The 26933-nt window shown below is 35.7% G+C and overlaps 1 protein-coding gene across 2 annotated transcripts in view; it reads left to right on the forward strand.

Annotated features, from left to right (window-relative positions):
- LOC126974644 (thyroid receptor-interacting protein 11-like) overlaps window positions 1–26933 on the forward strand; it is a 109606-nt gene that overhangs the window by 35530 nt on the left and 47143 nt on the right. Inside the window, exon 2 of one of the 2 annotated variants that reach the window (XM_050822182.1) lies at window positions 11846–11899. In XM_050822182.1, coding sequence (XP_050678139.1) covers window positions 11846–11899 — 54 coding nt within the window. Of the gene's footprint in view, window positions 1–11845; window positions 11900–25350; window positions 25485–26933 lie in introns of those variants that run through there. The other variant, XM_050822191.1, reaches the window with a different exon arrangement.

The following is a 26933-nucleotide window of genomic DNA, read 5'->3' on the forward strand; positions in this document are numbered from 1 at the left end:
TAAAGCTGTATGGGCTCGAACCCTTTGCCTATCCTAATTCCTCGTTTACACCAAATAACAAGTCAAAAACTTGTTTTATACAAAACTTGTAGAATACTTGTCAAAACATAATTATTTGTTTTTAACATGTATTGCAATTGTCTGAATCATTCTTGTGTTCACACCACACACACGGCAACACATTGCTACGAAGTTTTTATACAAGTATAAAACACATTTCCGTTCACATATAGATCTGAGACATGTTTGATACAGTATGATACATTGACAGCGTTTACACCAACATAAAGCATACATGTTTTTTACAAGTATTGTTAATTTTATTGAAGTTTATGTATAATACTTATTAAAAACAAGTTTTATACTCTATCCATTATAACGGCTATAAAATTATAACGGCTTAAAAAATATTTCATTTGACTTTTGTACTGAGCGTTACTTCAGTCAGAAAAAATTCTGAGTTAGTCGCGCCTAAAGAAGTTTTACTTCAAAAACATTGGATTAAGGTAATTCCGATTAAATTCTATTTTTTGCATTTTATTGATAATGTTGGCTTTATAAATCTATGTAAGAAAATTTAATTATTTATCACATAATTACTTTGTAGCTTTCACTCTTAAATTCAACATTAATAAAATCTGTTGCGTCACTAAAGTACAATAATAATGTGACAGAGAACCATAATTGATAATGGGAGCAAGCGAGATACACTCCAATATCTACTATCCCTTTCGCGTATGCGATTTTTTTATTTGGACCCCACGGGCGAGTAAAATAAGAAGGACTCCGTGTCACCTTACGTACAGTGAGGCACCAAGCAAGTCGGTAACCGTGTAAATACATAGCCCCACGCATACACTAACACTAAGACAAGCGGTTCGGCAGCCATTATGAGATTTGCCATCGTCTGTGACAGATCAGTTTGCGTCGCAATAAAATATTTTAAAAATGCCGTCGTGCGTTGTGAAAATGTCTAAAAACAATACTATAAAAGTATTTGTGGATATATGATTATTTAAGGGAGAAAAAATTGTGTATCTGGTATAGCCCGTAACCGCACACACACTAGCATAAAGGTACTTCACTTGCTAATATCAAAGAAAAATATAAAATATAAAAGACTAGCAATGAGTTTCTTGCTACTTCTTCTCATTAGCTCAACCCTTTACGAAGTAGCGGTAGATTCAATAAGAAAAATATTTTATTTATTTTTTTGACATTCATAAGTGTCATTTCCGTGACCTAGGTGAATAAAGTGATTTTGATTTGATTTATCACGCTATTGCTAGTCCTTTTTTTACAAGTCGTGTTTGGACCCATATTATCGGCTCCCAACAAACAATGGTTGCCATGGTGACTTCAGTTATTATTAAAATATGGGAAGTCTTTTTCTATTACGTTCTACAAATCGTCCAGAACGAAAACAAGAAACATAACACCTATTGCTATCTCATTTACATACGCTGACAGTGTCCATCTTCTATGTACGGGTGATAGTAATGTACGTAAGTATCCATTACTACTCTGTGGTAATGTCTTTAACTTTTTTTATGGAATAGGAGGACAAACGAGCGTACGGGTCACCTGGTGTTAAGTGATCACCGCCGCCCTCATTTTCTTGCAACACCAGAGGAATTGCAACAACAGGAGCGTTGCCGGTCTTTAAGGAAGGTGTACGCGCTATTTTTGAAGGTACCCACGTCGTATCGTCCCGGAAACACCGCACAAGGAAGCTCATTCCACAGCTTTGTAGTACGTGGAAGAAAGATACTTGAAAACTGAACTGTGGAGGACCGTCACACATTCAGATGGTGGTGATTATTTTTATTTATTTATTTATACTATTAATCATTTACAGAAAGAATCTTAAAAGCTAACATAGTCCCGCAAAACTGTTTGGACAGTTTGTCTGCAGGATCAAGTCTCTTGTTATACATTAATGCTTATTAGAACATCTGATGATATCCTGACTTGTGGCGTGTCGTGCGAAGGTGGAATTTGGCGGCAGGAATCAGGTCTTCGGAACACTCCCTGTGATAAATGCGGTAGAAGACACACAATGAAGCGACGCGACGTCTCTACGCAACGCCAAGTCGTTCACAGAGAACTGGGTTGCCGATGATTGGAGCTGCTCTGCGTTGCACGCGGTCAAATGGATCGAGCTGATCTGACTGGGATGCGCCAGACCAGAGATGACAGGAATACTACATCTGGACCTGCGCTTTGTAGAGCGCTAGAATGTGGGTCGGCTTGAAGTATTGTCGTGCTCTATTAATGACACCAAGCTTCTTCGAAGCCAATTTGGCTTTGCCCTTCAGATGGTCACGGAATTGGCAATCGATCGAGATTTGGAGACCCAGTATGCCGATACTAGACGAGGCTTTAAGGGAAGTGTTGTCGAGGAGCGGTGATAAATTTTTTTTTAGTAGTAAACGCGCAAACTTGTGGCTTCTGGGGGTTAAATTGGACAAGGTTCAATTTACCCCATTCCGCGACCTTCTCAAGAGAGGACTCGATAGAAAACATAAGTTTCTCCCGGCACTGGTCGACGGTTTCCCGAGAGAGACCTGCATGGCCCGTGTATGCATGATACGGCATCACCCGTGCTGTCGTCTGCATAGCAATGTATTTGAGAAGAGAAGAAGAAACAGCGTGGGAGATAGAATACAGCCTTGGGGCACTCCAGCGTTCACGGGCTTCGGGTTCGAGTAATTACCGTTGACAACGACCTGTATGCTGCGCCCAAAGAAGAAGCTGGAGGTCCACTTACATATGCTCTGGGGAAGCCCAAATGATGGAAGTTTTGAGAGGAGTGCATTGTGCCATACACGATCAAAGGCCTTCGCTATATCCATGCTAACTGCCAGGCCTTCCCCCTTCCCTTGCTTTTAATAGCCGCCGCCCATCTATGTGCTAGGTATACAATTAGATCGCCTGCCGACCGACCATGGCGAAAGCCGTACTGCCGGTCGTTGATCAACTTGTGACCTTCTAGGTATACCAAGAGCTGGCGGTTAATAATGCTCTCCATGATTTTGGAGAGCAGGGAGGTAATAGCGGTCAATTGAAATCGTGTGTCATCCTAGCATCATGTACCAGGACTTCATATGCAGTTTAGAGGTTCATGCACAATGAACATCTTAAAATTATTATACAAATGCTGACCCGTTGTTGTTCTGAAAATTATGGATGAAAGTTGATTTTTCTGAGAGATAAATTTTTTAATGTGAAGTAATTGTAATAGTTCTGAATCGTTATTTTTCGTGTAATATCATTTTTGTGTACGATAGCGCAATAAATGAATATTGTATTTAATCATATAGATGCTAGAACTTTTACTTGATAAATAAAGGAAACCGTGTGAAATTATTCCTAAACCATTCCAAAATATTCAAAACTATACAACGTTAATGTTCAAGCTTTCACTTCTGCCGGAACTTCCGGAGTGTAACCAGTATTTTTTTTATTTATTTACGTAAACTTATAAAAGTATTTGTAAATAGTCAGAATATATTTCCATTCATTCCATGAATCTCCGAGCATACCCCTCTCCATTACGCTCAGAGCGACGATGAGCTTTCTCGTCAGGCCCGTAGCTAGCGACCACTTGATTGATATTTATTACATTCAGTTTGAATTCATATGCCAATGTACGTGGTGTACTCGGCACAAACACACAAAAGCCTAACCTAGCGTGGGGTAGATATTTTATCGTGTTTGCTCACCTTATCGCTGATAAGGCGTGGGTTAGTGACAACAACGGTTTGGGAAATTCGTTTGTGATGCTCAAATAGAGTACAAAGCCAACATTGCGTCGACTTAATTACTCAAAGGCTGGAGTGCTTTTCGACCTGATTCCTCCCGCCGAATAACAACACCGATAATGACAAGCCACAAATTAAACTGGTGGTTTTCAAGAAAGTTTCTTTCGCGTACCACTAAACTGCGGAATACGTTTCCAGGTGTAACCCATATGAGCGCTTACATGACAAGCGCGTAAGCTCATCTCGAGGCATTCATACATGCACCTTGCTCATAGGGCGAGAGAAAAATGAATGTTGCTTAATGCACGACTCTGGAACGGCTCGACCAAATCGGCTATTTTTGCGTGGAAAACACTGCGTCTTCCGGTACGTGGCCATTCGAGGACTTTGCTGCCCCAACGGCCATCTGTCCATCAAGCTATGTGCCCTGCCCACCGCCACTGCAGTTTCGCAATCATTCGGATATGTCGGTTACCTGGGTTCTCCAGCGGATCTTCTCATTTCTGATTTGATTCGGTCCGACCTGCAACATTGGCAAAGGTTTTGCAGCAATGTAAGTTGATAGTGTGGGATGAATGCACGATGGTACATCAAACATCTTTTAACAAAAAACCGATTTGGTGGAGCGATGATTTTATTAGCAGGAGATTTCCGTCAAACATTACCAGTGATAGCCACCTATCAAAAATCGTACCAACTTACTTGTTCGCAGCTCAGGAAATCACTCAGAAAACAGTGGTTTCGTAAGTACTGAACTTACAAAAATAAACTATTTTATTACAAAGCTTATCCATTCATTAATTAATTTATTAAATATTAAAACATTCGAATAACACAAAGGTACTAGTTTTTACTGCCTTGTTTAGGTTGTTGGTAAGTAATTGTAAATAAAGTATGGATAAACTAGAATTATGCCCTATTTACGCCTTTATTTATTTTCGCCATTTTATTTAAGTGTTTGTAATTTGCTGATTCAGTTTAACGCGAGCTTTCGGAATGTGTGTCCGATGTCTAAAGTGTCCAAGCAAGTGCCTTACTCAGCCCGCGATTGTTTCAAGTAATTGACTGTATATAATATTTATATAACTTTCTTTAATGTTCAAGTGAAATGTATAAATCAATTTTCATTTCTTCGCTGATAATAATGTTATTGTTAAGAGCTTGTTTACGAGAAGAGAAGTTACAGCCAATTTGCCGCCGTGAGCAATGTTGTCGCTCCTCGGGGTCAAAGTACATAGTCTAAACAGACTGTTTTCTTTATTCTAATTCAATTGAAATTTTCTATCAATCTTTGAAAATTTCACTTTTATAATTTAGGGATTTTAATTTAATTATTAATTTTACTATACTTCTGTGGACCAGTATGACTTGTATTTTCATTCATTTATATATTTGCAAACCATCATGTATACAAGAAACAAGAAAGAACCGAGAATAGAACCCTGCGGAACACCTATTCCTACAAATTCGGCCGAAAACTGTTTGCCGTTTACATCTTCCCAGGCCTCAATGATGTGTTCAATGAGTCTAATACCTACATTAACTATTGATAAGCTCGTAGTGAAACCAAATTGATTATTGTTCAATAATTTATAAAAATGCATTTGTAGCTGCTGAAGCAAACGCACTAAGAACAGGCTGAACTGAAATAGGTCAATCAGTGGGGTCATGCGCTGATATTGATATAGTGTTGCTGCAAAAGAGAGCTGTTCGTGCTATATTTGCTTGGTTATAGACAGTCTCTCAAAGAAAAATTTAAAGGAATAAAAACTATGACTGTTCATTGTCAGTACATTTATAATAGTGTGCAGAAGTTCCATAAAACTTCAACCAGGAAATTAGTATTTTTTAAGTAATTCTAACAAATTTGTGAAATAAATGTTTTTTTAATAGAATCTCCATTACGTGCGCGAGGTTTAATATCGTATTATTTTCTTTACTTTCACAATTTATGACTTTATTATGAACGGCCAAAGTTCAGGTAAAATTGTGCAAAAAAGCAGGTATTTGTTTCTTTTAATTTGTATTTTTTTTCAGATTCGATAGAAACCTAGGTACAATGCACAAGATCTATCAGTAATTTTTAACGAAAGATGCTTTAAAACGTACCAGTGTTTGAATGAATAATTTAAGTCAAATTACTATTAAAACGAAACTAAAAAAGTCTGAGCAAACTCTTAGTACGCTCTACGAGGGCTGCACTAAAAGTATCGGGAATGGAATATTTCCACTGTTCCTGTCATATTAAAATCTTTTTAATTGATGATTTTAAAAATCGTATACCATTTATATAACTTCTCGGTCTTGTCACAAGGTCTTTTCAAACTTGTTTAGTCGTTGAGAAAATGGAATTGACTAGATTTTTCTAGATCGATGATTTATTGTGACTTTCGAAGTGGATTAACACAAAAACAGTGTGTTGACCGGATGATTTCTGCGTTTGGTGATGAAGCCCCATCCAAAACCACAATTTATCGCTGGTTTGCTGAATTTCAACGTGGACGTGTCAAGCTCAGTCATGATCCCCGTCAAGGTCGTCCAAAAACTGTAGTCACCAAATACAACGTTGATGCTGTGCGTAAGCTGATTGAGGAAGATCGAAATGTGACATACCGCGAAATTCAGGCAACTTTAGACATTGGCATTAGTCAAATACAAATAATCTTGCATGAACAATTAGGTGTAAAAAAGTTGTTTCTCCGATGTATACCGCATTTGCTCTGTGAAGAGCAAAAAGCGGCTCGCGTTACTTGGTGCGTCAGAACTCTCGAAAGATTCCATGCAGGATCCTCAAATGCTGTATACAACATCGTATCAGGTGACGAATCCTGGATATACGCGTACGAACCCGAAACAAAAAACCAGTCACGAGTTTGGGTGTTCTAAAATGAGTTAAAGCCAACAAAAATTGTTCGTTCACGGAGTGTTGCAAAAAGAATGGTGGCCACGTTTGTCTCCAAAAGCGGCCATGTTGCGACTATTCCTCTTGAGGGACAAAAAACGGTTAATGCAGAATGGTATGTTAGCATTTGTTTGCCTCATCATCCTCCATCACGATAGTGCGAGTTCTCACACCGCGCACAGAACAAAAGAGTTTTTAGAGCAAGAAAACATAGAATTATTAGACAATCCGCCGTGCAGCCCCGACCTAAGCCCTGATTTCTATCCTTTCCCTAAAATAAAGAATAAATTGCGTGGTCAGAGATTTCCATCACCTGAAGAAGCTGTGGACGCCTACAAAACGGTCGTTTTAGAGACCCCAACTTCCGAAAGGAATGGTTGCTTCAATGATTGTTTCCATGATATGGAAAAATGTGTCAAATATCGCGGAGAATACTTCGAAAAGCAATAAATACATTTTTAAATAGTAATGTTGTGTCACTTCCTTGATTCCCGAAATTTTCACTGCTGCCCTCGTATACATTTCAGCCTTAAAGCTATAATAATCTGCAAGACTAAAACACTTGGTGACAAATAATCACAAAAATACAAAGCAACAATATTAATACTATTGAAATTGTGTTCGATTATGTGGAGGATAAAAAACGTTGGGTCGGAGTTATTTGTGTTGCAGCTCTCGTACCTACAAGATAAGGTAATAAAAAACACAACTACTTTGTCAACTGTCAAAAAGGTATCAGTCAGAATTGGCGCCTTTTTAATGTGCCGTAATGAAATTAGCATAATTCCATAGTTTTTTATAAATTTGATATTAATCATTTTATTATTGTGATCATAGCCCTTCAATATAAACAAAGCGTGCTAGAGAGAGGGCCATCTCTAACGGATGATACAGATACAGCAACACATAAAAGGTAAGCGAATCTATTGTTTCTGGTAACTGATTTTGATTGACAAGTCGTAAACAGTCAGCCACGCCTGACAATAACAATAATAATAAAATGCCTCCAAATACAATGCAATAAAAATACAGACCTCCGCCAAACTGAATAGCAGTTTCTTGCCAGAGAAACAGCTTCCAAAGTTAATTTATTAAGTTAATACAATATAGTTATATTACAATTACCTTCGGCTTTCCTTTTAATTTTTTAGCAAATTAGCTAGATTCTAGAATGTCCCTATATACTCACGTTTTGGTACAAAATCCTACAAATGACTTGTGTTTTCTTTAGTGTAAATCTGGCAGATTTTGGCGAGACAACATGTCCTGAGGATGCCTCGTGTAGAGGCGAAACACGTGTCGAATTGTTTAAAGACAAATATTGGCGGAAAACTCAAATCATTTGTATAATTATGGATTTCCGCAAAGTAATGCCTACTACAATAAATTTTCTTACAAAAATCCTTCTAACTCGTTCACGATAATAATTCTGCTTCCTAGGTACAGACAGCTCATACATTTTTTTGCTACGACTATTGTGACTATCATCTCATGTACTGGTAACACTTTACATTCATTGAATAGTATCCCATAGTTAGTCTCTTTACTAGCATTTTGAGGAACCTCTTTTGTGGTTGTTTTAATCTATCTATCGATCTAAATATGTTTTAAATAGTATTTTGAATACTAACCAAGTAACGCACACTTTTCAGAAACGACGACTCTAAATTGGTCACTCATTACTCGTATCGGGCTGTCAGCTCTAGTATACGCTACTTTACTCCACATCTAAGGTCTCAACTACCAGCTGGCGTCGCACTGCTACAGCTCAATATCACTTAAACTAATTTTATAAAAACTAAATTTCAGAGTTTTAAGGCAACGTTTGATGGTTTCAATGCTTCAAGGGACTGTAGACAGTATATCCGGTTAATTTCAACTCGACATGCGCAACTCATCGCGTTCCCGACCGTGTCTTGACCGGGTCTTGACCGGTCAACAAAGTAAATAACATGTATCATAATAATACGTATTGTTAGGATCACCTTGAAAGAGTATCCACTTCTGTCGTATAATCGTTTTTTTTTAATTTTTATATATAGCCAGTTTACGATACTCGTCGTCTTGGTTTTTATACTTTCTTTGTATAGTGACAGTAGTAATAAACACTGTCAAATTCCAGTCGATTCCCAGTGGACATGAATGTATTTAAAGAATTTCACTAAATTTTAACACATACAAAATATATCTTCACTTGTTTTTAACATTGATTAAAATTTTAATTACAATGTACCTACATAAAAAACAAGTTTCAGCGGTACACTGTTGGTTGTCATCGGTGTAAAAGTGCCGACCAATCGCATGCCGAGTATTTTGAATTTTAAATTCGGAATGTAAATGCGGACACCCAATAGGTCAGAGTGGATTCGCATTGTAAGTTTGTGTGCATGTTTTATTATATGGGGTTGCTACGCGAAATAAATTAGTATCGATAAGAAACGTTTTTGATAGTCTAATTAAATATCGTAATTGCTTTTTGGTGATAATTAAGGCTTGTATTTGGATAGGTTTAGCTCACGAGACATTTTAGTAGGATATTGAGAAAATTTGTAAGGAAAAGTAGCACATGGAGATATATTAATGAATTTAAATGTTCTTTATAGGTAGTAGTTAAACATTAAAAAAACAAACACAAACCTCGGATATAAGCTCGAAAGATGGACATTGATAAGATAAAATGATTCCACCATAATGATAAATGTGAAAATGGGAGACGAGTTCGATATTATAATAATTATTCGAGTTCATCGACAATAGCACAATTCAAGGCACAGGAGGTATACTCGCGGTATCAATAACGATACGATACTTCGAATATATCGCACCGACCCTACTCTAACAAATGTTCGAATACCTTATCGTTAATCGTAACCATACATTAATATATCTATGTCGCTGTTAAGTGTCAAAAGACAAAATATAGTTTAGATTGGCTTTGGATTGGCGTTTATAATTATTATAAAGAAACTTGTTGCCAACAAGGATACAACATCTTTGCAGATTTCTTCAAAAAGTGTTTTATTTATCTGTAATTTGTAACAAATGCACCTTCAGTAATACTCATTATATTACTATTTTCCATCATTTGCTGTCTCCTACTTTTACGAGCAATGTTTTCTTTCTTTTTAATTTAAGAGGTACCTACTAACTAATATTTATATGATATTATTGAATGATAGCTATGCAATGTGTATGATATAAATATAAAATTCACAATCAAATATTTGTATGCCGACATATTGGCGAATTGTGCTGTGCGAATCTACCAATTGTTAAGAACTATGTTACCACGATTCATACAAATAAATTAATTTCGAAAATTAATTAATGAATGTTTGGAGAAATCCCGACATTGTATGTACCTGAAATTGTTTACAGAAATGAACAGGATCTCATAACCATAGATACATTTAATATAATATGATAACTATGACCTTGCTATGATAGTCATATGAGACTGTTTTATTACTCATCTCATCGCTTACCTTTACTTTGACACTGTGCAAATTAGCAAAGTCCGTAGAATGTACCTGAGCTATGCGTCTACACTAAAGGTTACGCCAAAACTACACCCCCCTAATCCAGTTCCCCACCTCAGATCGCCAGTAATTTATTTTTCCTTTCGTATTAATTGTTATATTCTCATCCTACTATTATTCTCTTTTGTTTCAAAAATTATCGGTGTGCGTAAATATTTATAAAGTTATTCTATAGATTTTAGTTTTGAAAGTCGGTTTTTTTAAACGTAGTTTATCCCTATTATTATCCCGTACTCATGGACTATATTGTACGGGAAAATTTTAAGTTGTTTCACTAACGTATTGAGGATGGGACTGCTCATTGAACACTACGATATGCAGCACGATATTTTTGGAATCTGCAACGCGACATACATCATTACTATTTTCATGGTCCCTTTTTTTCAGCCTAAAGAAATGGTCGGGTTTGGTACGGACGGACCATCGGACGGTCCGGTGGGCGCCTCGCACCAAGTGGTCCGGCGAACCGTCGTAATCTTTATATATAAAAGAGAATGTATGTTTGTATGTTCCCTAATAACTCCTAAACTATTCGACCAATCTCAATGAAATCTTTTCTAATAGATTCGTTGAAGCTCAAGGATTATTATTACCAGATTGGTAATAATAATAATTTAGTGCGCACTGCGCCATAGCATCGAATATGGTCCGCTAGCAGACCGCGTGCTATTATTGGTGTTAACAGTAATAGTAGGGTATGGTTCGGCCGCACCAAATGTGATCATGATTAGTCTATTAGGGCTATATAATACTAGCTGACCTGGCGAACGTTGTTTTGCCATATAAATTATATATGTAAACCTTCCTTCCTTACAAACATACATTCTCTTTTATATAATATATAGATTATATATTAGTATTAGAACAAAGATGACAAATTTCCGAGTCGAACTTGCTCACCGAGGAGCCGTACATTTTTTTATGATTTAATTGAAATTGTATAGTTCTCAGATTTTCCCTATACTTGTAGTACAGTAAGTATTGCTTGTCAAATTTCATTGTTGTAGGTCAACGGAAAATACCCTATAAATTATGATTCCCTTGAGAGTGTCGAAATATACTTAGGCTTTTTTTTTATACCTTGTCTTTTTGTCCTGTCCTATGGCTGTTACGCCTTTAATTATTTTTTACACATGATTATATCTCTGTGATCAACTCAGTGAAAACTAGGAGTAATTACCGCATCGGAGGAGGCACATTGAATATCAATCCAAAACTGAAGCGGTCTCAACTAATGCAACTCTGCGCTCCGACCTGCACCCATCCAGATCCAAAACCCGGAAAACTTTCAACTCTAATTGCAAAACGCTTCGAATGCCTCGGTGAAAGCGAAGAGACGAAGAAGTAGTGAAAATTGGAACGTGATTCAGGAGAAGAAGAAGAAGATAGAAGAGAACTAGTGTTCGGTGCGGTGTGATCTGATAAAGACACCGTCATCGACAAGAGGAACAGCGGCAGACCGGCGAAGTGCAAGTGCAAGAAGAAAGGTTCATTCCTTTAAGCTGAATATTTATTTGAAATCCCTGACCCACTCTCGTCGCAGTATTCTTTATCATTGTCTCATGTGTCATGAATAAATACTTACTTAAATTTCCTAATTTGAAGAAAGTGTAAACATCCAATGGTTTTCCCATTTTCAGATTGCAGCACTGAGGAAGTTGAACGACGAGCTTCAGGCTTCGCTGCAGTCTGAGGTACGTTTTTTTTAGATAATTATGCTGATATTAAAATGTTATTTCCTATGACAGTGCAATAACATAATGTGTTAAAGTAAAACTTTTAGAACATTGTGGAATGGGGTAAATTGCACCTTGTCCAATTTAACCCTCAGAAGTCTCAAGTTTGCACGTTTACCACTAAAACAACCCCATTTGTCGTATCATCGCTTTTTGACAACACTTCCTTTAAAGTCTCGCTTAGTATCGGAGTACGGAGTACATCGAAATGCACCTTCGCACGACACGGTACAAATAAGAATATCATCTCCACCATCTGGATGTGTGGCGTTTCTCCACAGTTCGGTTTTCTAGGAACTTCCACGTACAACATAGCTTACTTGTGCGGTATTTCTGGAACGATACGCTACGGGTACCTTCAATAAAAGGCGCGTACACCTTACTTAAAGGCCCGTAACGCTCTTGTAATTCCTCTGGTGTTGCAAGAGAATGTGGGCAGCGGTGACTTTATACCAGATGACCCTCATGCTTTTTTGTCCTCCTTTTAAATAAAAAAGGATGGTTTCTCGACTTTTTTCGTCCATTTATCGCATTACAGACGGCCGCAGAGCAGTGGCTATGTAAAAGGAGGCCAATATGGCGTCTCCAATGGCTCACATCAGCTAACCGTGTACCATTTATATTCTCATTCATATGCCTTGTGCCTCCCCGGGGCATATAAAGAATAGGGAAGTCCCAAGTCCTAGGGTGTCCTAAGAAGCGACTTAGAGCATTCACTCGCATTTGGGAGTACTGCTTAGTACTGTGTAAGTATTACTGTGTTTCGTTTGTGTCTGAAAGGCGCCGTAGCTATTGAGTAGATACGTAGATATTACTGAGCAAATGAGACGTCTTATCTTATGTCTTAAGGTGACGAGCGGAATTGTAGAGCAGCTCAGATGTTTTGGATTTTTAAAAAATCCTGAGCGGCATTGCATTGTAACTGTAAAGCTGAACGTCCTTCTGGTCTCGGCCCTTATTGTAATAAAATAATAAAAATATCATTCGTTCTTACAAGTCGTCGGCGGTTGGTATCTGTATGATTTATTTTTGGTCATAATATGTTAGTTACATAATATTATGTAGACTGTACTCATAATTACCATTTGGATTACAATCCGAATTTCTAACACACATAAACCAAACACATATATATATATATATATAGATATATATAGCAATTACAGTACAATATTGTATAATTTTATTTAAAAGATCGCAAAAAAAGAATGTTGGGAGAGTTTCTTGTGCCGCTTCTTCTCTCTCAGAGCACCATTTGTTTCCGAAGCAGTAGTAGTATCTAGTATATTAGAAATGACAGCAAAAATAATTGTAAAGGTTCAATTTTGAGAAAATAAATGCCTTTTAAACCATTCTCGAATCCACCTGAAGACACACAGAAAGTTTAATTAAAAATCGGTCCAGCCGTTTAGGGGGAGTTCAGTTACAACAGACGCACAAAAGAAATATATCTATAAGAAGAAGCGGCGCAAGAAACTCTCCCAGCATTCTTTTTTAGCGCTTTTTTTTAATAAAAATATACAATATATTACAATATTAATATTAAAAATATACAATATATATCTATATAAATAAAAATAAATTGCTGTTCGTTAGTCTCGCTAAAACTCGAGAACGGCTGGAGCGATTTGGCTAATTTTTGTCTTGAATTATTTGTGGAAGTCCAGGGAAGGTTTAAAATGTGAATAAATATGAAAGTGTTCGGAATTAAATAAAAACAACAATTTTGTTTTTCCTTTGATGTGTCCCCCGTCGTCCGATATTTGTTTTGTATGGACATATTTTCTATGAGAGAATTTATTCACGCACGGTTTGACAGTTCTGCTGTGAAAACATCTCATTACAACAACAGGGAGCATATTTTATATAATAATTCTTGATGTTATGATATATTATTGACAAATTAATAAAAAACTTTGTTTTATTTATTATATAAAGAACGTCTGTCGGGTCAACTAGTATATAATAAAAGAAAAGTTCACTATGACAGGATCGACCAGTCACACAAAGCAGCAACCTTTCAATTACATGGACTACTGCATACAAGTAGTATTGCTGTTATCTCTGATTTAGCGCACCCCACTATCAGCTAGAACCATTTGACCGCGTGCAATAAATTAAGATATCATCTCCACCATCTGGATGTGTGACGTTCCTCCAAAGTGCAATTTTTATGGAACTTCCACGTACAACAAAGCTGTAGAATGAGCTTCCTTGTGCGGTGTTTCCGGAACGATACACATGGGACACGGGTATAGACATGGGTACCTGCAAAAAAACGCGTACACCTTCCTTGAAGCCCGGCATCGCTCCTGTGATTCCTCTGGTGCTGCAATAGAATCTGGGCGGCGGTGATCACTTAACAGCAGGTGACCCGTACTCTCGTTTGTCATCCTTTTCCATAGAAAAATCACTGTTTAGATTAAAAAGATTACGATTAGCCGAGGAGGAGTCGACAAGCGACATCTTTACAAAAAATATAAATTGAACGTTAAAGTCTCAGGAAACGGTAAAAGTTTACGACAACTAATGATTTCATATTCATATTTATATACATTGCCACCATAATGAACTCCGGTCTCTAAAATAGATTTGTTTTAGAAAAAATGGGCACCTTTTGTCTATTTGACATAAATTCTTCATTTTAACGTAATAGCTGTACTTTTACGGCTTTACAAATAAACTTGGTATTAAGTTATATTTGAGAATAAACGGACGTTATTCGGACCTATAATTTTCCTTTTATTATTTACAAGGCTGACATTCGGAAAACTTCACAATTATCATTGTATTGACAGTGTTATCAGCGATGTAGTCACCATTTAGAATGTTCTAGGTTTATTCTCAGGTATAACTTAATGCCAAGTTAATTTGTAAGGCCGTTGAAGTTGTACTATTTGCTACAGTTGCGTACCAACACGAACAATATTTAACAAATCGTTCATTTTAACATATAACTTTTATAGTTGTCACAAAATAAATGAGATCCCAATTAGTTAGGCAACAGGATCTGTGGTGTCCGTGCGTGTGCCGGCGCGGGCGGGCTGTACTTCATAAACCGATGCTACAGGTGAAGTAGTGACAGAGGGCTGGTTACTGGTGCTCTGCAATAATAAATAAATATCACGATGTCATCGGTCCGTCGTAAGTTTCAGTTTATATCGAGGAGGACGTGCGCGTCACTTAATCTCAAGTGGTCACCGCAACCCACGTTCTCTTGTTACACCCCAGGAATCACATGCCGGCCTTTAAGGAAGGTGTACCCGCTTGCTTGGTTGTGTTGGCAACACATAAGCGATCAGGTTGACCTTTTTGCTCGTCCAGTCACTTTTTGTCATGAAAGAAATGTAAATCTATCTGAAGTAATAGCTGCTGGTGTAACGTATAAATTTTTTAACAAAAAAACAACCGCCTTCAAAAACACTATTCTAAAACAATAGTTATAATGTGCACTAAAAAGTATGAAAATAATTGCGTATTTTTATATAATCTAATTAATTAATCTAATTCTAGTTACGATTATTGTTATTTTTGGAATGGGTGTCCTTCCGCCGAGACCCGCTCTCGCCTCCTCACGACTCAAGCACATCTCACTTATAACTATGTATGTAGTAACAAACCTATCTTGGATGACACCGACTCCAAAAATTACAATAATCGTAACTAGAATAAGATTAATTAATTAGATTGTATAAAAGTACGCAATTATTTTCATTCTTTTTAGTGCACATTATATCTATTGTTTTGGAATAGTGTTTTTGAAGGCGGTTGTTTTTTAGTTATTTTTTTTTTATGATTTTTAGTGAATTTGACGTACACTAACTAACAATTTGTCTAAATATGTGTAGATATACTAAATTTTTCAATGCAGCAATGAACGTAAGTGCTTTGCAATTTGATTACAGACATTATTCCGTTACCTTGTCACGGATTCCGTAATCAGAACCTAACCAAACTATCTTCGAAGTATATCCTTTCCAATAAAAAATAAATCATCGAAATCGGTTGCCGCGATATTGAGCTATTCGTAAATTTATCATCCACTTTGCTATCCGTATGTATAGCAAATTTAAGACTTTTACGGTTTTCTCATGGATACCACTGTCAGATCTAGACCAAATTATAATGAGACCACACGGGAAGCACCCGCTTTCAAATAAAAAAATAATTATCAAAATCGGTTCACCCAGTCGATAGTTTTGAGGTAACAAAAATAAAAAAAACAAACCGACGAATTGAGAACCTCCTCGTTTTTTGAAGTCGGTTAACAATATGATTTATGGTGTTTTAGCAAATTTGATTCACCAACCCCTCTAACTATGTTACTAGATAAAGTTATTGATCGCTTCATGTAATGATAAGGGACCGTATAAAAGTTGATTGATAACAGACAAAGCGCTTTGTTTTGTGTGGTCTGCCGCTGTCTACAGGTAAGTGGCTTCATTTTATAATATAGGCGCGAAGCTAATCGAATTTCGTTCATTGACCCTCTGGTTGATTCTCTAAAGGCCGCTTTATTCGATCACCCGTCATTCGATCCTCAATCTGCAGTTAAATATGTCAATCATATAATCTGTCACATTCTTAAAATTACAAAGTAGGCTTAGTTTTATAATATAGTCGCGGAGCTAAAAGAATTTAGGTCAAAGTCCATATTGTTGACTACACGCGGTAGACCCGCTTAGTAGTGTCTACATGATTTTTAAAACCTAGTTATCAAACACATCAAATTATTGATAAATAGTGTGTTTGTACTTATGTATGCACGCAAGAAGTTATACTTCCTTGGCCTAACGAAGCAAAAATCATTAAAATGATTTATTCCTCGTGCTATTCTACGTTTTTAGAAAGAACAATTTTGTAAAAAATCTTGCAAAGATGGCTTTGATGATTAATTATTAATTAATGAATGTTCTTATAATGGACTAAATAACCAAAAAAAAAAATGTCGCATACGTCAGTAAATTTTAAGAACTAACTTCAACCTCTTACTTTTGTGTTACGCGTCATAAACGCGTCTATTTTTGAAATATTATCTGATTGCGGTTTAACAAATCCACGTTCAGTAATTGTAAATAATAATTATACAGATCATTGAATCATAAAGTACCATATATCGGTAACCAACAAAAATAATATCTAGGAACCATTTCTTATGTTTATCTAGACTTTGACGTCACACTGTGCTTCAAACAATAGTATTGCATTTCGATATGTTATATTTTGCGCGTTTTTATTGCACTTTTGTTTATTTAATACTAGCTGACCCGGCAGACTTCGTACTGCCTCAATCGATAAGTAAAAGACCACAACTTTTGTATAAAATAAACTTTAAACTAACAAAAGGCATCATTTTTGTTACCCGCGTTTTAAGGAAGTTTATTTTTTACCTCCTCAGAAAGTATAAATAAGATATAAAAATTCTAATTAGTTATTCATTTTAAACTATTGTTTTTATTTGATTTCTGAACGACGGGGGACACGTCGGAGGAAAATCAAAATTGTTGTTTTTATATAAAAACGGGGATTTTCATATTTATTCAAACCTTTTCAACCTTCCCTGGATTTCCACAAATAATTCAAGACCAAAATAAGCCAAATCGGTCAAGCCGTTCTCGAGTTTTAGCGAGACTAACGAACAGCAATTATTTTTTATATATATAGATTTATTACTCAGAAAACTATTTAAGTTAAAGCCAATACTAAAAAAGATTATAAATAATAACATATGAAATAAATATAACTTTTATACATACACCATATTGACGCCGTCGGAATATGGAATAATAATACGTAAGTGACACTAAAAGTTTTGCGTAACTTAAGAAAACAACATACCATACCCATACCATACATACCATAACCAAAGTATTATGCTTTAAATGAAATGCAAAAATTTATTGCTTTTCAAAATATTCTCCTTTACATTTTGAACGTTTCTTCATGCGATCGAACCATTTTTTAAAACAAGAGGACCACAGATCTGAAAGCATATTTTCTACGTGCTGATGGAACACTGCCTCATCGGAATTGATAACAGTGGAACCTCTCATCAAGTAGCTGAGAAAAAAAAATGCGATCATTTTTTTACCAACGTTTCTCGCCTGCCTCACTTTTGTTGGCCTTTCAATTCTTCGTGTAAAATTTTCTAAATTTGGTATATACCAATCCTCAAAAGTCCTCGAATTGTCTCATAGGTAATCCGTGGGTTTTCTTCAATTGGCCGCTTAACAGTAGCCACATTATTTACGTTGACGGCGGTTGAAGGCCCGTCACGAAACGCCCTTCACGAAATTCGTCATGTAAAGAAACTAGACCTCTCTCAAATTCAGCAAACTCTCTGTGCTTCTCTCCCAAAAGCATTTTGAAAACGAGCGGCACGGTCTCGTAGAGAGAGAGAACTTTTAAAATCATAAATATCATGGCTCTAAAATCTTTTCGACTTAATTCCATTTTCGTTGCGTACGTACAACTTTGATGTGTGATAAGAAACAATTTACAAATGATTTCCGGCCAATTGTTTTTTTATTACTAAGAAGGTTGCAACGTTTCAAAAAATATAACATTCGAAATTCAAATAGTTCCTATTAGCTAGAAGTGCAAAACTTTAAGTGTGCCCCATGTATAATAATGTGCTTATCCGTTTTAAATGTCTATTATGGTCTTTCCAAATAGCGTCTGTCACGTACATAATGTAAACTGATTTAATTTGGAATAAGTAAAGAGGGGCGAAGATCAGATCCCTTCCGTTTTATTGAAACAGTAACAGAATAATGAATGTGGGTTGTGTTCACCTCTCTCTATAACATTATAGTGTACGTATCGCATGTCCTGTCAAAGTTTACAGTATATGAATATGAATGAAGAACAAAATAAAACTCTTTTAAAACGATTAATACGCGCGTAGTTGTAACTGTTTTTACATTCGTTTTTGCTTAAAAGTTATATTTTTATTATTACTTTAGCTAGCCCGACGTTTCGAGACCTGTTCAGAACACGTTTTCAGAGGTAGTGCGGTTGACAGGAGTCGAGATAGTATTTGTTATAGTTGTTATAATGTAGGTTATTGGCGGTGGTGGAGGCAGACGGTTTAATTTAGAGGAACGGAGCCCTTATAACTGAAAGACAACCTTTTCAAAGCAAAAGGTGACAGTTTTTTTTTGTTCGACGATTAGGCCCACCTCGAAATGTGGTGTATAGCATTGAAACATGTATAGCTTTATTCCTTACAATCTCTAAATGACAACGGTATATTTAGTTAGAAATGGTCTAACCGGAATGCTGAGAAATACGATAAAAATGTGAATGTCAAAATAACCTATAAAATCATATAGAAATGTTAATAATAAGCTATTCCGTAATATCTTGAGAAAACAGAAACGGCCATACTTAAGTAGGGGTAAGTAGTACTTTCTGATATCCAAATAAATAGAGCCTGTAGGAAGAGTAAGGATACAGCTGATAAAAGATGGCATACAATAATGCACAGAACAAAAATGTTCGTCACACAAGTATTAATAGTAGGCGTGTGTACACCCCAATACTTCAGTTTAGTAGTCAGGGCCCTAACCATAATCACTAAATCAGAAAGCTTGCCAAAAATACTTAACAACCATCATTATATTTTCAAAGTCGTGTCTTAATAAAATAAGTATTTCATATAAATAGTCTTGAGTTAAGGTAAGGAAGAAATAACACGTTGTTTAAATAGTATTCATATTTATTACTCATCATCATTTTCAAAATAATAATTAATAATTGGAATCTTATTCAGAAACGATGAAGGTGGCTCAAATCTCATCTTGATGCCCTGCCCTAAATACCACACAACAGACATTTCAGCATCCAACAGTATGTCTACCCACCAAACAATGGCAACAATATGCGGCAAGAGCAGCTCTAGTACTAGAAATCGATGGGTTGGTGTCAACCAGTAGATAAGTGTTATAAGTTTTTCTACTTGTGTGCCTTGATTGTATTTTATCCCGTAGAAGATTTTCATTTTGACCAAACTCATGGATAGGTTGCCGGAATTCTTCAATTTTGTATTCACCGCAGACCCAGTTCAAGTCCCCAGGTATCCCAGACACTAATATATGTTTTTGCACATTACGATGAAATCGTACTGCACAATTTACAAAACGACTCTCTAGAGTGTGATATGCTGTAGATACGATATTAAAATCTATGAAATAAACCAAATAATTATAATAATGCAAAATAAACTCAAAAGAAACGGAAAATACAAAATTCTGTTTTGGCAACATAAAAATCAAAATGACAGATGCACAGTTCACAGATATGGACTTTGTCTATGTTACTTTATTCCATTGCAGGGTAACATTAAACTATGTACTTATTGCTAAATTAGTTGAACCTCTAAAACAATAATTCAAATGAGGTTCATGGATCCAATACATATTTTTTACTTTTCAAAAGCCGATAATGTTACAAATGTTTTATTATATTTTTTCCATGGTGACCATAACTGGATACAGGAAATATATCAAGTGTTAGCCTTTTTATTATAATTTCATGATCCCGGTTAGATTTTACAATAATATATGGCCTGCAATAATAAATTCATTACAATTTTACAAGCATAATACAATTAATAAACACCACCATATCCAGTAGGCCCAAAAAAATTGTCTCCTTTGTGTCTAAAATTTGCCGTGCTGCAATGAACGCAAGCGCATTGCAATTTTATTACAGACAGAAATTCTGCCACAGATAGCATCCTTACTGTAAGTCGTTAAGGAGTTCCATTGATCATCATATCTGACTACGACAATTACTTGACCATAACAACGTTACGGTAGGTGACCCAAATATCCGGATACCATAAAATAGATTTAGCCTAGTATCGTTAATTTCTGCTAAGAATTGAAGAGTTCCGTTAGTTTGTCATGGATCCAATATTCAGAACATACCAAACTTTGACCAAACTTCCTTTGAAGTATATCCTTTCCAATAAAAAAATAATTATTGAAATTGGGTGGCGCGATATTGAGTTATTCGTGGACCAAATTGGACCACACGGGAAGCACCAGCTTTCAAATAAAAAATGAATAATCAAAATCGGTTCACCCAGTTTTTTAAAGTTTTGAGGTAAGAAACACAAAAAAACATACCGACGAATTGAGAACCGAGAATTTTTGTAGTTCGGCACAATTGACATCTGCCATTATTGCTTGACCAGATCGGAGAAAGCTGTAGTGAATAACACCATGCTGAGACGACCTAACAGTTACGATGTCCTTTGGTAACTTTTATTAATTATTGGTAAGCTTTGCTTTAAGACACTGTTGCGGCGTTTGACCTGGGGTCAGCCATTGCCTTTATCGCTTATGGTTATATAGTATCAAATCCACTTTTCATCGCATTTTACAATTCGATCCAATATTCACTTTATTCATTTCACAAGGCAACACAAGTTTCAACACGCGTTTCTTTCGGCAGATAAGTTAAATCACGAGGCACCCATTTTTAATATTTTTTTATTTTATTGATTTGACGCAAATGAGTCAATATTGTTGGTAAGGTAACCTTAAACCATGCCGCTAACCCTTGGGTAGTGTGGATCGCATCGGCTTCCACCATCTCTTTCAATTCATTAGTATTCATCTGTGCGGGCGGTCTTCCACGTGGTTCGTTCTTCAAATCAAAGGGTTTAAACACGATCGCACGGTGCTTTCATTAGCAGTCCCCTTTCAAAACGCAAAATTGATATTGCGAGCTGTTTCTGCCACGTTAGCTCCGCGTCGGAACTCGTATTCAAAAATCACTTGAATTTCCGAAGTGTCCATCTTTCTTGTCTAAGTTGAATAAAAAAAAGTGTGTGCGTGTAATCTTTACGTGCGATTGAAGTAAAACTTAATAATAATTAACTTTAGGAATAATTAACAGATACATTAAATAAAGCCGTGTTACCAACTAAGCACTCACGTATCACTGAAGAGCTAGGAGTATTGTTAGATTTGCATTTTTTTTTCTCGGAAACGCTGACGATATAACACATCTTTTGAGCAAAGTTGGCATTTTCTCTACCTAAAATAAAAGAATGCCTTTATATTAACTAATATTATTTTGTCAAGTGAGTATGATATATTTTACAAAGAATGATATAATGTTATATTTTGATATTATTATTCATCAGAAAATAAACACTTAAACTTTTTACAGGTCAGGTCATTATCAGGTTCTTAATTTTCTCTTTTAAGCTTATTTATTGATGAAAGAGTAACATTTTCCTGGGATTCCGCCATTTTATTTGACTGATTATTATTTTCATTTTATATTCTATTTATATTTATTTTAAAAATTCTCACTCATTAAATGAAATAATTGATATTAAGAAATTGAAGGTTATATTATTATTAGTACATAAAATATGGCGTTAAATATGGCGTTGTTATTGAATATTAACAAATATGGCTGTATAGGCTCGAATCCTTTGCCTATCCTTATAATACCAACAAAAAGCAATAACCGAGAACAAATTAACAAATGTCAGAAAAATTCTGAAAAATTATACGAGTATATTCGGTACTAGGTGACCCAGCAAACGTTGTATTGCCATATAAAGTAATTAAAAAGAAATTCGATAATTAAAATTGTTGGGATATAAAAATTTGATGACATAGGCAAAAAGTAAATACATAAAATTTATCGTACCTACTACAAATATTGTATTCAATTGCCATCTTGCAACCTTATTGCAGATCTGTGGATGGAATATAATATTATAAAAATCGCGATAAAAAATAGAAAATATTGATCGTAGAGGGTTGAAAATTTATGGTTGTATATATTTTTAATATTGTATCATAAAAACAAAAAAATATCTAAGAATTAAAAAAAAACGTTTAGGGGTGGGCTACCATTAACATTAAGGGAGATGAAAAATAGATGTTGTTCGATTCTCAGATCTACTCAATATGCACACAAAATTTCATGAGAATCGGTCAAGCCGTTTCGGAGGAGTTTAACAACAAATACCGCGACATGATAATTTTATATATTAGATATGGACGGAATTGAGAATCTAAACCAATCTCAAATTCACTGGAACACACAAAAAAAAACATCAAAATCGGTCCATCCATTTAGGAGTTCAATTGTGAATCTAAACTATTCTCGAATCCACCTGAAGACACACGTTTCATTAGAATCGGTCCAGCCGTTTAGGACGAATTTAGTTACAACAGACGCTCAAAAATATATATATTAAGACTTGTTGCAATAGTAGTAATAAATAAACAATAAAAATACTTGGAGATTATTAAAAAATATGACTGAGTAATTTTAAATATTTAAAAAAAAAATTAAATTAGAACGGCTTAAAAAATTCAATTGACTTTTGTACTGAGCGTTACTTTCGTCAGAAAAAAATCCAAAGTTACCCCCAAGTCGCGCCTAAAGAAGTTTTACTTCAAAATGGAAAATCGATGATTGAATGTTGCATTTTTTTTTAAAGTAGAACTACATAAGGCATGTTAAAAAAATTTCACTCAAAAATCTCAAACCATGAAGGTTCTATGTCAATTTGAAGTAGCTATTAGTAGTAATTAAAACTGAATATAATTGACAGAATTAACATAATAGTTCGATTTAATAGCTGATCATATCCTGACGGCCGTAAGGGTCTCCAAATGTTAATATCTGTCATTATAATGTGTGTCGCCATTGTATTCCGATCTTAAACAAAAAACATTCAAGTGGCGAGTGTTTTTGAGTTTCACGTTAAAAATGTCCGCTCATTAGTTTCGTAATAGATCGTTCAGTACGAGTGGTAGAGGCCTGAACTCATACACACATACACATCCCATTATATGTACCTTTGTTCGTGCATGGAGGTTCTGTTAAGCGCGACACAAACGACAAAGCCGTAACGTAAAACTTAGCTGAGTAAGCTTTTAACAGCTGAATGTTAAAGTGTAGTTTTCGTTTTATCACACTCAGCTACAATTCTTAGCTTAATGTCAGCTGTCATATGACACTCACTACTTACTCTGTATAGATCATATACATATATTGTACGCCAAGGAAATACATTCGAAGCAGATTGAAGTGTAGGTGTAATTTAAGCGTTTGTTTATTACTTTTACTGTAGTACTGGAGCAGGTACATAACAGCAAGTTCATAAAATGGTTGAGCAGTAGGTAAGCTCATATTATAATAATTTTCTAGAATATTAACCAATACTTAATAATTTTTCTTTTTTTATTATTCGTCGATATATAGATATGATACACTAATATTAATAGTTATTTATGCAACTGTTGTGTAATAAGGGGTATTAAAACACGAATATAATAGTATCACAAGAGTGTTTTAATACCTAATTATCAACAGTTGCATACAAGACTTTATCTACACCCAGAATATGAATCCTCTAAAAGATTTTGGAATAGTTAGCTTACTGCTAACATTAAAACACCAGTCCTAGTAGTAACTAATATCATTAATTATTGATTATATACAAATAAACTAAGTATTAATGAAACAATTATTTATTTTAGTAGTAATTTACATTTTGTATACTGCAATAATTAAAATTCACTCGAATATAATGTTCTTTTGCAGCGTTTAAAATGAATCGCACAGTTTGTGTAAACAAAACAAAAATGACGAGGATTCGAATAACCTACTTTTTTTTACGGCGCGCAACGTTTTGGTAGTGTGGAACGAAGGTAAACGAAAAAGTTATTTTTTTGAAATTCATACAGATACCACGCATCGAGCAATAATAATGTGGTTGTCTGTTGAAACTCTTTGCGCATGAAGGGATCGAAAAAAAACATAGGAGTGTTGTTATGAAATTCAGTACAACATTACAACACTCGTTTGGATGATGTAATGGTTATTAGAACATTGGGTGTTTTAATGTTGGCAATAAGCTAACTGTTTCAGAATCTTTAATAGAGGATTTAAAGCATGGGTGTAGATAAATATTATTACGATCTAGCCATTAAGACCAATTACTAATTTTATCGTGACTTCAATTATTACAAAATAGTTTAACTAAGTACTGTCCAATTGGACTTTTCTTACAGTAGAGATTGTTCTTTTGTTCTGATTTTTAATTGAATATACCATTATTATATTAAGTAATATATTATTATATAATTATATATTAATAATTCATAGTAAATCAGTCATTATGAAGACTCGGTGAAGAACTATGTTTTAAACAATGGTTCGGGCGGATGTACAATCCTAACTTTATCGTTGTATCTTTAGTCCGTCGCGGATACTGTCTATGTCGCAGTAAATGTTTGAGTGAACGCTGTATATTGAGGCGTAGCTATCGCGTGCAGCATATCGCCCGTGTGTGGCGCCCCTTACACTCACGAACGTGAAGGCGGCCCGCGAGCCGGGAGCCGCACTCGACAACTTGCGCAGGCGCCGCCTCACGATTCAGTTATCAGGCGGCCGCCGTCGAGAGCGGACGGCTCTGGGGCTCCCGCATGCTGACGAGCTGTTCAAATAAGTCTGCCGGGCCCAGCTTGCGGGTGGGACATCCTTGCGCCAATATTGGGTGAGTTTCTGTTTGTTCATTGGAGGTTTTGTATTTTATTTTCTTCGGCTGAGTCACGTTTTGACATCTAGATGAAATCATTGCACTTCTGAACTACTGTTTAAACTCTGATCATTAAACTTAAACGCTTCTTTACCTTACTTACAACTTAGCTGTTGCGAAAGAGATGTAATTTTTATTTATTTATTTTGATTATAACGGTTACATTACCAATTACATTAATCAAGTACATTGCTATTGCTCGACACTTTTATGTGAGGACTCACAAAGTTGGAGCAGCAACTGCACCAGCACCTCAAGTCTGTTAGTAAATAGATCACAATTTCAAGACTCGCGGCACGGGCGCCGTGCGACACGCGGGTACTGCCTGCAGACGGCGATGTCTGCTACGACTATATATTGTCAGGTATATACAGTCGAATCAGCTCATTATGAATATCAGGGGCATCTCTTAAGCCCCGGCTAAATTTAAGTAAGGTAGTTGCTTCGTCGAGAGCCCGGCTGGTTTCTAGAGTGTTGTCCCGAAGCAACCGATGAGCTTTTAAAGCCCGTAAAAATGCTTATTGTACTTTCTCCAGCATAATAGGTTACTTCATAGGGACTCCATATCAGCCTCAATAACGTCACATTGTAAGAGACTAGACTAAGTTACGGTATTTATTGTTAAGTGATTGTTTAGTTTTTGTGTATACTTTCGTATTGTCAGTTTTTGGTAAGTGACATAATGTGGCAAGCGGGAGTCGTTCTCACCAGGGTTCCGTAGCGAGTTGGTGAGGTTCTATTAGCACGCTCATTGTGAACCAAGCGAGCGAAACATTTAATATTCCATATTAAATAACCATACTTCTAGTTATTACTATGAAATGCGATGCAATTTTTTATACAAACGTGTTTGTACACTTTTGCGTTCTTCGCAGAAGAGATTAAAAATAAATTTTAATAGACTTTTTCACACAACCGATCTAAATCAGAAACTGTATTTTACGCCTATTTTCGTTTCGGAGAGTTCTCTGACAGACAGACAAATATTGAAACTATAATGTACTGTTCAGTTTTCTCTTGAAGCTAATTGGCTCTCAGTCCTCAATTTTTATTATGGCAATAAGGGACGAGACGAGGAGGACGTTCTGCTGATGCTAATTGATACGCCTTGCCCATTATAATGCAGCGCCGCTCAATATTCAGTATGGTGCACTCTCCGGAACATATACAAAATGATGGAATAACTTAAACCTGATGTATTTGAGGTGAGAACTTGTGTATAAATCTATACGACCATCACTTGTGAGTGATAATTTAACAAAAGTAACTAACAAACTTACGTTAATATTTATAATATATATTTCAAACCATATCACTTGTAACTGTAACATATCACCGTCGTACATCAAACATTTCCTGAACATTCCATCCTAGTAACAATTGTTCTAAACGTAGACATAATTCTTA

Source organism: Leptidea sinapis, chromosome 2 (assembly GCF_905404315.1).
Source record: "Leptidea sinapis chromosome 2, ilLepSina1.1, whole genome shotgun sequence".
Taxonomy (NCBI): domain Eukaryota; kingdom Metazoa; phylum Arthropoda; class Insecta; order Lepidoptera; family Pieridae; genus Leptidea; species Leptidea sinapis.